Genomic DNA, 15857 nt, shown 5'->3' with positions numbered 1-15857 from the left:
CGTTGTCAAGGGGCCCTAAAAGGAGGGGTGCCCTTAGGCCGGTGCCTACTTTGCCTATTTGGTGACTGGTACTGGACATTTGTATTGGATCAGGCACTCAGACATATGGATGGACTGATATAAAAACAAGCAACACATAAAGAAACAAGGTGATAGGCAGAGATCCACATAGAGATGACTGAATGACTAGATTATTAATTCAGAGCACAATTATTAACCTGCACCTTTCAATAACGTTTCTCTTTTCATGTCTGTCTTGAATTTCTTCCTGTAGCTTGCAAAAGGAAAGAGCAAGAGCAAGGCAAAGCCGAAAGAAATCACGTGCCGAAGCGGCACCGCCTGGTCTTCACTGACATCCAACGCCGGACGCTGCACGCCATCTTTCACGAGAACCAGCGCCCGTCCAAGGAGCTCCAGGTCACCATCGCCCAGCAGCTCGGCCTGGAGCTGTCCACGGTCAGCAACTTCTTCATGAACGCCCGGCGTCGCAGCCTGGACAAGTGGATGGACGAGGGCTCCGGGCGCCCGGGCTCGTCCCACACCCCAAATGTGTCGTCGGCCATAGCGTGCACCAAAGCATGAACAGTGACTTCAGAGCTAGGTACCAAAGAGATAGGCTGCTTTGCTTGGCATTTGCAGATCCTTCATTTACTACAGAGTTCAAGTATATTAGCACAGGGAGTTCTTATATTGGATGCAAGAGGCGACATGATCTACGTTAGATTAGACGCTTCACCTTCGAGGAAGGCCGGTGGTACAGTGTCCAGAAGCAAGACCATAGGAGCTCGACAGCGGAGACCGCAAGTCTGGTCTTTCCTTTCGTGCATCAGCAGGGCTGAAGGGTTTGTGAGCTAGACTGGTTTTTGGGCATGGTAGGCTTCTCTTGTGTCAATGAGCACCCCGCTTCTCAGCTGCAAAAGGAAGTGTGAAGATGTGAACCCGGTGAGGCGTGTCAAGGGTTTCATACTAGTTAATAAAGCATCTGTGCATAGAAACCAAATGGGACAAGATGAAGCGAAGGGGCACATTCACTCCTAAACATAACGCAAGGTGTGTCTTCAAGCAAATCTTTCCAGGCAAAAAGATGGAGGATTCCCAATGCTAGGTCTCAAGGGAAAACATCAGTGTAGCAAATTCCCTATCCCAACCCAAAAAAAAAACATCCAGCATTGGCTGCACTCCTAACATGGTTCACCAAGGACACACGTCACATTTTTAGTGTGCACAGTATACATGCTTTTGAAGTAGACGATGAGATTATGGATCAGAGTGCGTGAAGCCTTGCATACTCATTGTTTAACTGCGTCTAGTCGAGGCTGTTGTGTTTTAAAACCTCGGCTTATGGATCGCAGCCAGTAAGGTTAGAAATAGTGAAAAATGGATGTCCAGGGGGGTGCGGGGAGTCATTCAAATACGCAAGAGTATCCACAACGTGAATAATCACATCATGCTCATGGGGAAAAGCTGTTCCAATTCTGTTTTATTGTTTCAGGACACTTCTAAAACATGTTTCTCCTCTGTTTTCAATCAGTATGAAATATCCAGGCTTTGTCGCACCTGAGCCAATGTTTGGCTCAAGGTGTATACTCAAGCCGATAATGTCCCTAAAACATTGCTCTGTGGGAGATTCAAAACAGACCGGTAAACTGAGCTGAATGATTTTTTACACACTTTGATTTCACCCAAATACATCCTTGTTCCTTCAAGGAGTTCTGAGTAACCATATAGCTCACAATGTGGTGACCCCACTCCAGGTCATTATGGACACACTCTCCAGTCCTGAACTATTCAGCTACAAATCACTACTTTGAAGTGTATTAGCCTAACTAGTAAAAGTGAAGCAAAACAAGACTACAACACCATGGATGTTTTAGGTTATCACACAAAAGGCTAAGACGGGAAAGAGTGTCCATAAGGACCTGGAGGACGGAGATCACCTTCATCTCTCAGGAGTGTGAAACCCATGATTAGGTGATCACTTCAGCTGCTTTTAGTGCAGTAAATACATTAACCCGACACTGTGAAGGGAATTTGCACACATGTCACCGAATAAACGCACGCATTTGTTCTACTGATGTAAATTTTCACAAGTCCAACGTTTGTCTAACACTGGCACAAATGAATTACTCGTCTACCCCTCATGGGGATTTTCAGTCCAACATTTGCTTGCCCGGCCAATGTCCTCTACACTTGTTTGGTGATGTGCTTCTCATTCAAGAGGCCTAAGGTGGGATGTGTTGAGCTGTGAAAGCAATGGAGAGTAGAGACCCTGATGAAATTTAAACCTCTCAAAGTGCTGAGCTCATGTTCAATGCGGGCTGCTTCTCTTCACCTATGACCTAGGAACTGCACAGTGTGAAAGGCGAGAGGACCATTTCATAGAATCTTTCCCCAACAGCTGGTCATGTTGGACTAGGGAAACCCAGTGATTAAATATTTAAAGCGTTTATGACGTGGGTCTGCTCAGTCTGTAACTAAGACGGCGCAGGACAAGGTTGTTGCAGTGGGTCTCCTGGAGCCTACCTTCTTCAGTGCATTTATATTACAAGGGCCACACCTACAAGAACGCACTTTGACTTTTTCCACCAAATCAAGAGATACCGTTCAACACATTTCCTCACACGCCATAGCAGATGTTGGGAAAGCCTCACACCAAAGAAAGGACAAAGCAGGTAAACAAATGTGCCGCACTGTTGACATCGCAATCATAACTTTATGTCTAGCTGTCTCAAAAAGTGGTCAAGAGGGCTGGAGGTCCACACTGCATCCAGTAGCATAGCACAAGAGTGTGAACCCACAAAACAAAACTGTATCATCCTCCACACCACTGGTCCATGCTGGATCAGTAACAGGTGTAAGAGCAATTCCTGAAGCCCATCTCCTTCCCTATTTATATTTTCAGTAAAAGGAGTTTTGAGTATGGCTTGGTGCCTCCTGTACTGTCAACACCCCACTTTTTTCTGGAGGGCTTTCCCATTAGTTTGCATATTCTGGGAATTCCTCAAAAACACATGAATTTTGTTTCACTGTGACAGAAAAAGTGCATTGTCCCTGCACAACCCTCAGGCGATGCCAGATGTTAGGAAATGTCCCTAGCCAGCCAATGGCTACCAAACCCTCACAGGGTCGAAGAAATATGCACGGCACTTAATGCCTTCAGACATCATTTATTTTATTTTATTTATTTATAAAGTTTTATAGAGCGTGAACATGACCCTTGCGGGTATCAGAGCGCTTTACCATGTTTAATGAGATGGGATACAAGCTGAAATAAGGTAAACTGACCCCAAGGAAAAGAAAGCACAGACATAATGGAGCGAGGGGGAAGGTTCCCACTTTCCTGTGGAATATCTGCTTTGCACATGTTTGAATTAGTAAGCAGATAAAACCGTGAACAATTATAAGGCACTTCACAGAAAACGACTTCCCTCACCTCTATCGCTGGGCAAGGGCAAAGGAAGGGTTTAAACGTGGGGGCATTGAAGCATGAAATATAACATGGTAAACCAACAGAGAATAATAACAGACTTAGAAAAATGAACACCTGAAATTGTTTTTGATTTTCGAAAGATAACATTCGGATTTTTACTGGAATACTGAAGGCAGGGGCACCTGGAATTGAGAGTCCGAGAGCACAGTCAGACATCAGAGCGGTAACCTTAAGGGGAAACTGGAGCTCAGCGGGAGCAGACCAAACAAGGTGCCCTTTCACGCTGACAAAGCTCCAGCCGCCACCGCCGCGCGGCCCCTCCTGCGGCTCCCGCCCTCTCCCCTTGACCCCTCTGCTGCTACAGGCCCATATGCTCTTAACTTTCCACATTAGGAGAGCGGACATCAGTGCGGATTCAAAGGCTCGCTGGGACTTTGAAGATCCAATGACCTTTTGGCCTTCAAAGACTGAGAGAAAAGGCGCCAGGCCAGCCTAAAGCTCGGCACAGAAGCCCGTCTCTCGTCCAGAGAGACAGCGCAAGAGATGTTCTGCGTTTATGTCACGCAACAAATGGACGGAATGCTGAATAAATTACACATTCACCCCCAGTCAAGAGATCTGGGTTAAATCCATCGTTCTTTTGCTCACCAAGCCACCCCAGGTTGGACCCAGCCATATGCAAATCAGTCTTGACCCTGCGCCCAATGGGAAAAATCTTGAACTGCCAAGCCGGGTCCTCCTTGGACCAGAAACAAGCATCCTAGGACCGATTTCTGGGTATTAACCTTCATCCGCCAGGCTTGCTTGAATCCAGTGGCACAGTGAGCAAGGGACCCACGCCTGGGCATACCCATCCCACATGGGGTGAAAAGTGCTGCGTTTATGCCAGGCACACAAACTGGCCACCTTTGCACAAGGGGCAAGACCTGCTCTGAGATCAGACAGGGTGGATATGCCCATTTCGGAGAAAACATGCCAGGCATTGCTCTAGGGTCGGCCTGGCTGGCTGAGCCAGTTTTGTGTACTAGAGAGTCTGCGAGGCCAGCACGGATCTGAGCCTGGGCGATTGGACTCTATGTATTTGTGAGACATTTGCTAGAAGTGGCATTCACTCAGACTGGCTGGAAGGCCCGGTTACTCCTAATGAGTGAGTGGCATATAGGATAGTCAATTTACTACACGGTGGCATAGCCGGTGTATCATGGGTCCTAGATCAAGGAAGGAAATGGGTCTCTGGCCCCTGTTGGAAATAAAGCAATAATCAGGTTTCAGTGGGCCCCACAGGTCTCTGGGCCCAGATCCACTGCACATGCTGCACCAATGCAAGCCATGCCACTGAATTTACCCACAGAGCTGCCACCATTTGCAGGGTCACACTGGAACAAGTGCTCGAGTACAGATCTGAGACTTCAGGCTGTCCGAATGGGCCTACTTCCTAACCAAGAAATTAAGGGGAAAGTTAACAGGAAACTCAGGGCTCAATTCCAGTCCCTAAATTCTTTGAAAAGTATGATAGGAGCACAATCTTTTTCGGCAGGGTGTGATGGCATGCACAAGAGAAGCATAAAAAGATCAAAATCATGAAGGAATTCTATCTTTACCATTGACAGAGTTTCCGTATCAAATACCATTGCTTTGTACTGCAGTCTGTAAGTAGAATGCGATGCTGAAGGTAGGACTAGCATTTTACCATGCAGAGTTACATCGATAGTTATAACTAGGCTACAAGACACCTAGTAAATAGTTTCTAGCTCATACGGTTCAAAAGATACTAAAAATCCATACACGTGTTGCTGCACAGTGTAAGGCTCTTTAAAAGCTGGACTGGCCACTTTTCTGTTGCTTGTTGCTATATGTGGGTGTTAAACTGGTACTAATGAGGTGCAATCAATGCCCAGACAGTGTTGCCAAGTTTAAAAATAACGAAATAAAAAAGTAACACTACTACAAAATATACTGCATTATGCCACATAATTTGGCTTTTCTTGCTGCATAATTCACTTAACCCTGCCACATAATTCCCCCAGCCGCATAATTCCAGTGGCCCTCCCTAAAAGCCTCTGCCTTATGGAATAATAACCCAGCAGCGCAGACATGTTGGTAAACAGCTCCCTGATGAGGATGCTTTGGTGTCTTACAGATTAAGCAATAGCCCAGTGGTCTGCTTGTAGAAAATAAAAAACCCTTAAAAGGAACGCAGGCTCTATTGTACAAAAACAAAACCTATAAGCGAAGCCTGAAGCTAAATCTGCAAAATGGGTGGGATGGTATTTATAATACTTCTTTGCTACCCTTTTATGCATTTTACGCCAGCGCCAAGAGACCTCCGGGTATTTGTGCACTTTTATAAATTCCGTTAACATTAACATGAAAAGAATACGTCAGTTGGCAGTAGATTGGATATAATCAGTCATAGGTTCAAGAGCTTACGGTCCATAGGCCAAAACGATTAAGCACACATTATAGGTTGTTTTTGTTCGCAAATCTGACAGGTGCCAGGGCACTTACCTGAAAGGTTTAACCAATCGTTAAAATCAAGTTCCTGTACATTAAACAAACTACAACGTGCACAAAAGATAACGGTTTTCTACAGGACCCAGTTTGCTTCTAAGCATGGGGAATTTGACAGCAAGAGACAACAGCTTTCATGAGCTATAGGAAGTGTCCTTGCAGGGCCCTCGGTTGACCCAGACTAAACGGTATCTTATAAGAGACTAACAGTCCAAACAAAGCCCAAAGGGTTGCTGCCGCGCCCAGTTACAGCGTCTGATTTAATTCATCCCTACCTGTCCATTCTACCCTTTATCTTGGTTTCCACTCCATTGCATGATTTTAAAAAACATACATGCGCTCTGGGAAAATGCAGACCCCTGTCTACCTCACATAGCCTCTTTACACCAAAGATCCCAAAGGTTTTTCAAGTGGTCATGTGTGTGTCTCAATTTGTATGCTTTGCTAATATTTGCCCAACAAAAACTCTCCATGCTTTGAGAAACTGGAGCTATGCACTATTTAAAATATATCATAAAACACGTGCTAGATGGTTGATAATTCCCAATTTGAAATGACCACCAGTAAAAGACAGGCCTACTCCAGAGGCATGAGTTTTGGAAGCTGTCAGCAATGGAGTTGGATCCCAGAATCCATTAAGATGGCAACTGAATGATCTAACAGTCGATAAAGTCGTAAGAACGATTTCTTGCTTCAACGCCAAACTATGTGAAACTCATTTTCTGCAAATATTGTTTTAATCCAGTGCACAAAACACAGCTCAGAAGACCTTCTCCCTTCAGGTTAACGCGAGGTCGAGCAGCTTTAACTGAGACTCAATAGAGGTCTCTTGCAGGCAAAGCTCCATCCAAGTTTAATTTTCTTTCTTTACTGTGTTTTTACAGTCCCCCCAAGTATCATTATCCCACCGATAGCCTATGGCTGGAGGTGATCCAATACAATCAGAAGCTAGGACACTCTGAAACCTTACAAAGTGCCGTACACGCACTCATGCCAGGGCTTATAGTTAAGAAACAGAATCAAGCGCAAGGTACTCAGTGCTTTAGCTGAAGAATGCCTCTTTAAGAACAAAACATCGCACAATATGACTTATTACCTCTTGTCACATCTAAAGATAATACGGCTGGAAGACCACCACAACCCATGTATGAGACGCACCAAAGACAATGTGATAAAACCTTGAAAAACTGCTATTGCACTATGGCAATTTACTACTTTAAAAGGGTAAGTTGGTAGTGCAATATGCCTACTATCAGTTCTATACAGTTCAAGGAAGAGGTAATATATTTATGGTTCAAGAAAAACCTAAGAAACAAGTCTTAATGTAAACACTGTAAACAATTTCAACCACAAATATAGGGACTGAGGACCTTTCAAATGAACATTTACAGGCTTCAACTACCTTCAACCTTGATGTAACATTAACACCTGGTGATTTATCATACCCCAATATCCTTTGTTTTGCACATACATATAAATATTTCTTGACTCAACCAACTTTTTCAATGTGGCAAAAATTGTTCATGGGAACAAATTAGACTACTGAATCTGATGCTCTGCTATGCTTTAACTCAAAAGTAAAATAATTACCCCGTGCATGTTGGCCAATATCTGCGTCCGGTCTGGTTCCTTGCATACATGCAGCGCAGACCTCTGGTTTGGAGGAGGTGTAGTCCTCTGGCCCATACGCTGACCAAAGTTTTAGATGATTCACAGGGTAGCAGTGTGTGTGGGTCCACTTGGGTTTTTACAAGTAATTTACTAACAATTTCGCTTCAGGAAACCACTGCCTTCTTTATCAAGAAATGCAATGAAAAGCTTTGATTTGTATAAAATCCAATTTCAAATCTGTTTACTAGCATCCAGTGTGGTCATCATCTAACATTTGTACTTCTGCCACCCTGAATGTTCCTAAAACCAAAGAAAAACACAAATAGTCTTATAAGATATTGTGCCATTGGTAAATATCTTATTTGTATTTTAGTGCATTACTCAATTTCAATTTTTATTTCAATTTTTATTTTTCATTTTGATATGGAACTCCAACGGAGGTCCACAAAAGTGCACAAATAGATTAAAAAAGGAATACTTTATGTACAATGCAAAATTCTTCCATATTCAACCAACAGATATTACAATGTGGAAAAATATCATTCAAAATGATCTAATAAATCACCAGAAATGTTTTTAAAAATTGATATATCTTAAAACAAACCATTTCATTTGGAGGGGCCAGAACAAATGAACGGGCCACCTGGGTAGAATGAATATTATATTCGATGAAAACAGGTCTTAAAAACATATGCCCGGCCTTTTGTAACTTCGTACAAACATGATTAAAATCTTGAATTTGCGAATGGCACATTTCACAGATTCTCTCCTCACTAGGAATTTTGTCCCAAATACCGGTAACATCTCTTAAGGGCAACACATTAATTCTTAATAAAAGAATTAGCCTTCTGATTCCATGAGGAAGATTCCATGTTAAATAAAGCTGTGGTACTCAAACAGGGGTGCATCCCTCCAGCAGGGGCACTGAGCGGATTCAGATGTTGCAGGTGCTTCTGGAGATCCATGCACCATCCCTGACATTGTCTCCCTCTAACCAGTAGCAGAGGATTCTGACATGGTCCCTGGTAATAATCCAAGTTTTGAACCAGAAATGAAATCCCACCTGATCCACTGTTGGCCTATCCCACATCTAGATGTATTCTACTCATAGATGTCATCTTAAGAGACATTAGTTGAGTTACAAATCGCCCACTCTGAGATTCTGCCTTCTTTACATTGTTGGATCACTAGCCAATGACAAAAAAGCCAACTTGCTTCAGTATTTCCTCATTTGTTTCTACATTTTGGTCTTCAAAAAACTGCACCTGCTGTAGAACTAGAAAGCCCTCAGAGAACACTGTGCACCACCAGGAAGCGAGCCGACAAGCTGGAGAAAATGTGCCTACCTCAGTGTCCATAGAGCGTCACCACATTGAGACCCAACTACCGTTTAAAACATCCAACAACTAAAAGAACGTTTACATTTTTTTTTTGTTAACGCGACTACCAAAGAGGCACCTGCCCAGAAATGAACTGAAGTGTGGGTGCCCTAAGAGAGCAAAGAAGTCCAAAGTATCCCAGGAAGGGATATTTGATGGTTTTCATGTACAGATATGCTGTGTCCTGTAAGATGTAAGAGGAAGTGCATTATTATAACTGGAGTGTTACTCTGTCCTTTGATTGTGCTAATTAACCAAAGTCTTTTTGCCTGTATACATTTAAGAAAGAAATGTACATTTTATACCAAAGTTTTCTCTGATACCTCATCTTGTGACTGTTTGTGGTGATGTTGTACTGAAAGTAAATGTCCTTCAGCGAAGAGAGCATCAGCTTTCTCTTTCAGAAGTTTTTTTTATTGTCTTTTGGTTATTCGGTGTCTTTATTCATCTTTTTTTCCACAGGTGCGTTTGGGGTGAGACTGGCATCACTGTGGGAGCAGGAGGTGTGTGTGCACTGCTTGTGTGTTCTGCAGAATGATTACACCTGGCATTTCTAAACATTTTGGTTTAAAAAGTGCAGGTAACAGTGAAAACCGTGAAGCGAGCTGATCGGCTGGTGGATTTCCCTAATGTGCTCTTCTGGTTTTCTCGAAAATGAATCACTAGCAGTATTTTTCAAACCTGCTCTCTACATACAGGTTGTAACCTACAACATAACCTTTGGTGTGGTTACGTCTGTGCTTTTGAGTCGGTATATAACGAAGAACTAAAGTGGGCACTGAAGAACCATAACGACTGTTGGGAGTCTGTAGAAACATACGGCTACTAGACCTGGGTGTGAAATTCCGCTCTACTCGTGGAGTTTTTCCCACTCCACATTCCGTGTAGAGCGCAAAGACACGGAGTAAAGTTTTTTCCTCGCAAACGTTAAATTGGCGAGTGCGAGGGAGGAAAATCTTACTCCAGACCACCTCCCAGTGAGATTTCTCAACGTGGGCGGACGTGGATGGTCACTACCGCTCACGTTGAGAAACATTCCATTCGCGTTGAGGAAGCTGCTGCTCGAGTAGAACATCTACACGAGTGTCAGAAAGAAGCAGCGTCCGCTTGGGCTGCACGTGGTGCCACTCACACTGATTTTACAGCATTGGAAAAACACTCGGTGCTAAAAATCAGCGTGAACGGCACGATAAAACACACTCCGCCACTTGCGGAACTTCGTGCAGCGCAGCAGATTTTTGGTGGTCACTTTGCGAACTCCGCCCAGGCCTAATGACTACACAACATCTTCCTGTAGACAAACACGGTCTTCGCTTCCCTGGCATTTAACTTGCTGCAGAGTAGGGATGGTGGAATTTCCAAATGGTCCTACATTTTACAACCTACCCTCCATATCAAAGAAGTTTACCAGCAACTGAAAAGGAATCTTACTCTGTGAAGCATCTTCTGGTAGCAGGGCTTTTTTTGCTGGAACTAGAGTCAAGGAGATACTCTTCTTTTTAGTGTTGTTAATGGTGGCGTCATCAGTGGATGCATCGTCAACACAATACAGAGGGGGTCAAAAACAACGGTGGCTTTGTTGTCAACTGAGTGGATTATACTGCTCATGTCCTCACCAGTATTACTGAAGGCAATCGAGTCGGCATCGAAGAGAAGCTGATATCGTTAACATCAGGATGGGAAGAGCAGTGTAAGTGGTCGAGGGGATTGATGTTGACAATTTAATAGATTCTTTGGCTTTGTGATGTACCCCAGGAAACTATTTTGACATCCAATCCGTTTTTTTCCAGATTTGTTTAATGACCTTTATATGAAGGTTATTCAAATGATGATAGTGGATTAATCTCAGACTATGCTTTAAGAGACACCTTTTTCCGCTCAATATATTGTTGTTTTACGTCTAGAAGTTGTTCTTTGAGAAGACTACATTTGGTCACTGTGTACCTTTTTCAGGAGACATCCAAGTGAGCTCTTCCCAGATGTTCAGGCTTTTTTTAGAGAGATGTTTTGGCAAATGTTGCATTCCTGTGGTTTATGCTGCGTGTGAGGTCTGTGCATGCAGCCAGTATGTGAATCATACACAAGCACTTTTTCACACATAAGGCACCTACCCTGAAGAGGGCTTTCATTGGGGATTCAGACACTGTCTTGACTCGAAAAGATGTTCCCGAAAATCACCAAGAAAAAGACTCCATAGGCCCAGATGTCAAATGGGCCAAATAAGTAGTAAAGCAGAGAAACAAGGATGGGCAAAAGTTTGTGTTTAGAATGATCTTTGGCCAAACTATGAGAGGGACTGCTCACCTCATGAAATACGGTAGATATCTGAAGTATCTGGGGGCAGTGGAGGTCACTGCATTATCAAGTCAGTGACTGAAGTTTGGGTCTTTTCTGATGAGGTGAAAGGGTTACTAAACTATATGGCTTTCATATTGTTTCTAAAATAATTTGCGCTGTACAGATAAGGAAATGTTACTGTGGGAGTTCAACCTTGACGACGTGGGATGATTCAAGCATGTGAATCTATAAAAGATCCTGTGCTAGAGATGTGAAATTACAGATGATTTTGTGGCTGCATTCGGAGAACTAGTTCTATATGTAATATGGGTGCTTATTTATCTGTGGCTTTGAAGGATCAGTTTACAGTCTATACAAATAAAATCATAGAGGGAATGTTGTGGATCCGGAAAGACTGAACCCAGGATGAGGATACTAGTATAGCAAATGCTACAGAGAGTCTCCTAAAAGTGTAAAAACAGCCTTTAGTGAAAGGGTGCATAGCACTGGTCTTGGGACTATGCAGTGAGGAGTGTGTGAGAACCACTACAGAGAAAAAAATGCTAAAACAAATGGTGCTATACTTGCTGCCGTAGTACACATTTTGCCAATTTTAAATGCTATCTTGTTCTAGGAAGGTGCCATTTTCCTTAGGTGTGCAGAGATGGGAAGAAAGGAAACGTGAACTAGAATATGCCAAAAGTTGCAGTGGTTGGAAATAACGAACAACGGAACATGGAGCAAACAGGTACTTTACAAGTCATGTTAAAAAACAGAACCACCCACTGCTCAAAGGTTTCACAGGACTCCCTACACATCATTCAGACAAGAAGAAAAGAATATCTGGGACAAGTGTCCTAACTAATTTGAAGAACTGAAAGCACCTTATGTAAAAATAGATGGTGCACAGAAAGGAACCACCCTTCTAGAAATGCAAATACAGCCATCCGTTTGATAACTTTGTAAGATAAAGTAACACTAACTAAAAAAAAGCAGAAACAAACTTCAAATCACCGAAGACAAAGATTCAAACAAATACAACAAATTGCAAAAGCAACATTCAAATCCTAAACGAGATGAGGATCATGAAGTGTGGCACCGAAACTGATTAACATCTTGCCCAGCAAATGCATTTTACAGAGAAAAACATTCACATTTTACGTTCCACACTTGCCACCAAAAAGACCTTGCGGATCCTTAATGAATATCACAATTTAGCAAATAGGAAACGGAAGAATGGACATTTCCCATGGAACAATGGAACTATTAACACACACTGTTTGTTCTATGGCAAACAGAAACTAGCCATGTATTAAAGAGTTGTGCTTTCTAGTTGATGAGTTTCGGCATTGTTTAGAAACCTGGTCCTTTCTAAAATAAGAGATGTTTAGGCGCAGTTTCAAAACCTAGTTCTTTCTACAAAAACAGATGAGGAGTTTGGGCTCAGTTTCAAAACAAGGTCGTTTAGGGGCACTAGTTAGAATGTCGGGCACACGGAAGGGGTGAGTTGTTAATGACCAGGTAATTCAGTCATAGATTGAGACTGGTAATGAACAATCCTCAGAAACTGGATCAGAAGAAAAATGAGAAATGTGTGCTTTGACTAGATTCTGTGAATAGCAAAATTGACTCAGGATCAGTAGGCTAACAAGCATTGGCAATGCCAATAGATCTGGCTTATAAATGCAAGTGCCTTTTCAGCCCCTGATGAGTTTAGGCACTCAACAAGAAATCAGACATGCACCCTGTCACTCATGCTTACACTCATACATCCATTCACCCACCCCAGCAGCGGCCCATTCAGGGCAGAGCGGTGGGGTGGGGGGGAGGGCGGAAGTCGACAGACCATGACGAGGGAAAATAAAATCATTTAAAAAAGAAAAACACTTACCTTGTGCTCACCGCATCAACGATGCGGTGATGCGGCAAGTGCAAGGTAAGTGTTTTTTTTAATTATTATTTTATTTTCCCTCGTCGTTGTCAGTCAACACCTCCCCACCACACCCCCCTGCTCTTACCTGTACGGGCTGCAGCTGATCCACCTACTAACTGCTTCTAACTTTCACACAATTACCCATCAGCAACAAAACAGACACACAAACCACATGGTAGGCAAATGAAGACTAACAGTAGAAAAAACACCACCTAAAATTGGTGTACATGTACCTACAATACAAATATAAAATTAAACATAGCGGCAGGCCACCATTTTGGAATGGTATTTTATATATTGTGTCCAACTCCTAGGCATAAAGTAAGAAAGCTATAGATACATATGCAAAATTACAGTTGGCAAAAAACAACACAACCGAACAGGGTAAACAAGAAAATTATGAGGGTGCAAATCTTCTACGAGCAGGGTTTGGCAGAGCGGGAAACCATAGAGGGAAGCCAACATCAAAATATTTGCCTACTACAGTAATAAGCTAGAAACAAGATTACAGTTTGTAAAAGAAAATAAAACCCTTCCTAAAAGGCATAACAATGAATTACAAAGTCCAAATCTTAAACCCGAGGGTTTGTTACATAGGTAACCAACACCAAACCCTGGGGTAAGAGTCGCTGAAACAAAATACCTACTAACAAGTTTTAACACATTGTAAAGGCAATCTGCTCTTTAAGGCACATTGGCTTTCCAATACTCTTGAAGGCACATTGACTTTACAATATGATTTTCACAATTAAAAAAAAAACAGGTCCACTGCCTTTTTGCAATAAGCAAATCAGTCTGAAGCCCTGATCAATGCTTGTTAATATAATCATCTCTGTTTTGGTTTTTTTTGCAGTTTTTATATAGCAGGAACTTGGCCCGAAGGTATTAGAGAACTTTCCATGAGCACTGGTTGCATTACACAAGGACACATTTGCTTTCGGAAGCCAAAGGAAGATTAAATGATTTGCCCAGAATCACAGGATGTTGAGCGGACACTAAGAATCGAACCCTGGTTACCCAGCTCCAAAGTCGGCAGCAAGTTCTTCCACAAGGCAAAAAAAGTGGAGCACAATAACTTTAACATTGGAAGAACACAACCTCTGCCCCATTATAATCTCTATTCAATGGAATCAGTTTCGAGAAGAGTCACAGCCCCAATTTTTGAAGTCATAAAACTACAAATATACAAAATATACATAATTATATCTGGCAAAACAATATGCAACTCCGTAAATGCCACAATAAGTGTTGGAAATGGGATTCCCCGTTGGCTGAGGGTTGCCCCAAGGCCAAGTAGGAACCCCACTCCCACATAACAGAGGGGAGGGTCCTCCCCAAAATAACACCTGATCCCATTGTAGTACTATAGCCATGGCAGACAGGCTTACTTCCTAGATAGTGTGCCAAGCATTTATGACCATGTACAGTGATGGGAGAGACCCACTACAGGCGGACGCTACACAGAGGTCATGTAAAAATATCTGATTCTTTATATACATTTATCACAAGACCAATAACAATAACAGTCCACAGTATTACTTTCAAACGAGGCTTAGGTGACTTTTTACAAAGGCTGAGGCTGGTGTGTGTGCGGAGTACGAGGCGTACTCTATGCTGGTACTTGCGATTCGATGAGGAAGACGGGCTTGAGCCGCGACAAAGTCAGCAGTGCTCTTGAAGTGGCGAGGTCTGGAGCCCCAACCAGGTCAGCAGGGCTCTTGAAGAAGCTGTGTGATCTGGAGCCGCGACGAGGTCAGCAGGGCTCTTGAAGAAGTTGCATAGTCTGGAGCCGCAACGAGGTCAGCAGGGCTCCTGAAGCAGTTGCGTTCTATGCTTCCACTCTGCCGTGACGAGGGGTCACTGGAAAGTAACTCCAGCGGCGGCTGTCACTCCAAACCCCCAGCAAGGGGTTTCAGGGGAAGGCAGAAAGGTGAAGTCTACTGCTCCTGAAACTTCAGTCAGGGGGCCAGCTCAGTTCCAGGCTCTTGGAGATCTTCCTTTCCTCAAGTCTTGAAGTAAAAGTCTTTTTTCCTTAAAGTTCTCTCCTCCTGCAGTCTCGCAGGCGTCTTGAGTTTTTCACAAGGTAGTCTGCCCCTCTAGTGTCAAGGCCTTTCCTTTATACCCAAAATTGCCTTTTATGTCTTTGATGTTAGCAGGGAGTTCCTCTTCCCAGATCCTGGTTGTGGGTGTCGCCCGTCATGGGACACCTAACTCTTTGAAGCAGGAAGGCAGGGTCATCAACCGCCCAGCAGGACAGGGCGTCAGCATTGTGGAGGACAGGACACAGCCCAGAAACCACTCCTCCCCCCTAATCAAACCTGCCCCTTCTGGCCTAGGGGAGGCAGGTATCCTTACAGTCATAAAACGAAAATGGTTGTAACTCATTACTAGGTCATGCCACACACATCAGGGCATGACCTACCATCAGCTGCCAATGCACCCTGCTCAAGGTCTGACCATAGGGTCGTCTGATATGTAGCAAAGGAACCCAAATAGGTTAGAGAAAGGGGTAATGTCTTGCAAAGTTTATGGGTTAGCCTTTAAAAGAGGGCCAGGTCCAACACATAAGTCACAAGGAGCAATCTGTAACAGAAATACCTTTCTACAGGTTTTGACACACCATAATGGCAATTAAAGGGGTCTTGGCTTTCACATATGCTTTCCACAATATTTAAGTCAGTCTTCTTGCTTTGTTATATCTTTTCATAATGAGTGT

The 15857-nt window shown here is 43.3% G+C and overlaps 2 protein-coding genes across 5 annotated transcripts in view; one reads left to right on the top strand and one right to left on the bottom strand.

The window, feature by feature from the left end:
* The window catches only part of LOC144798618 (hepatocyte nuclear factor 6-like), a 125575-nt gene extending 124993 nt beyond the window's left edge, over positions 1-582 (top strand). Inside the window, exon 2 of the mRNA XM_078669575.1 lies at positions 275-582. Coding sequence (XP_078525701.1) covers positions 275-582 — 308 coding nt within the window. The remainder of the gene's footprint in view (positions 1-274) is intronic.
* Positions 1-15857, bottom strand: part of LOC144798592 (uncharacterized) — a 352559-nt gene that overhangs the window by 240865 nt on the left and 95837 nt on the right. For 3 of the 4 annotated variants that reach the window (XR_013603574.1, XM_078669548.1, XM_078669546.1), the window contains one exon: positions 5838-7852. The gene's annotated coding sequence lies outside the window, so the exon portion shown is untranslated. Of the gene's footprint in view, positions 1-5837; positions 7853-15857 lie in introns of those variants that run through there. The other variant, XM_078669547.1, reaches the window with a different exon arrangement.

This window comes from Lissotriton helveticus, chromosome 12 (genome assembly GCF_964261635.1).
Source record: "Lissotriton helveticus chromosome 12, aLisHel1.1, whole genome shotgun sequence".
Taxonomy (NCBI): Eukaryota; Metazoa; Chordata; class Amphibia; order Caudata; family Salamandridae; genus Lissotriton; species Lissotriton helveticus.
This window is presented reverse-complemented; position numbering and strand designations above follow the sequence as displayed.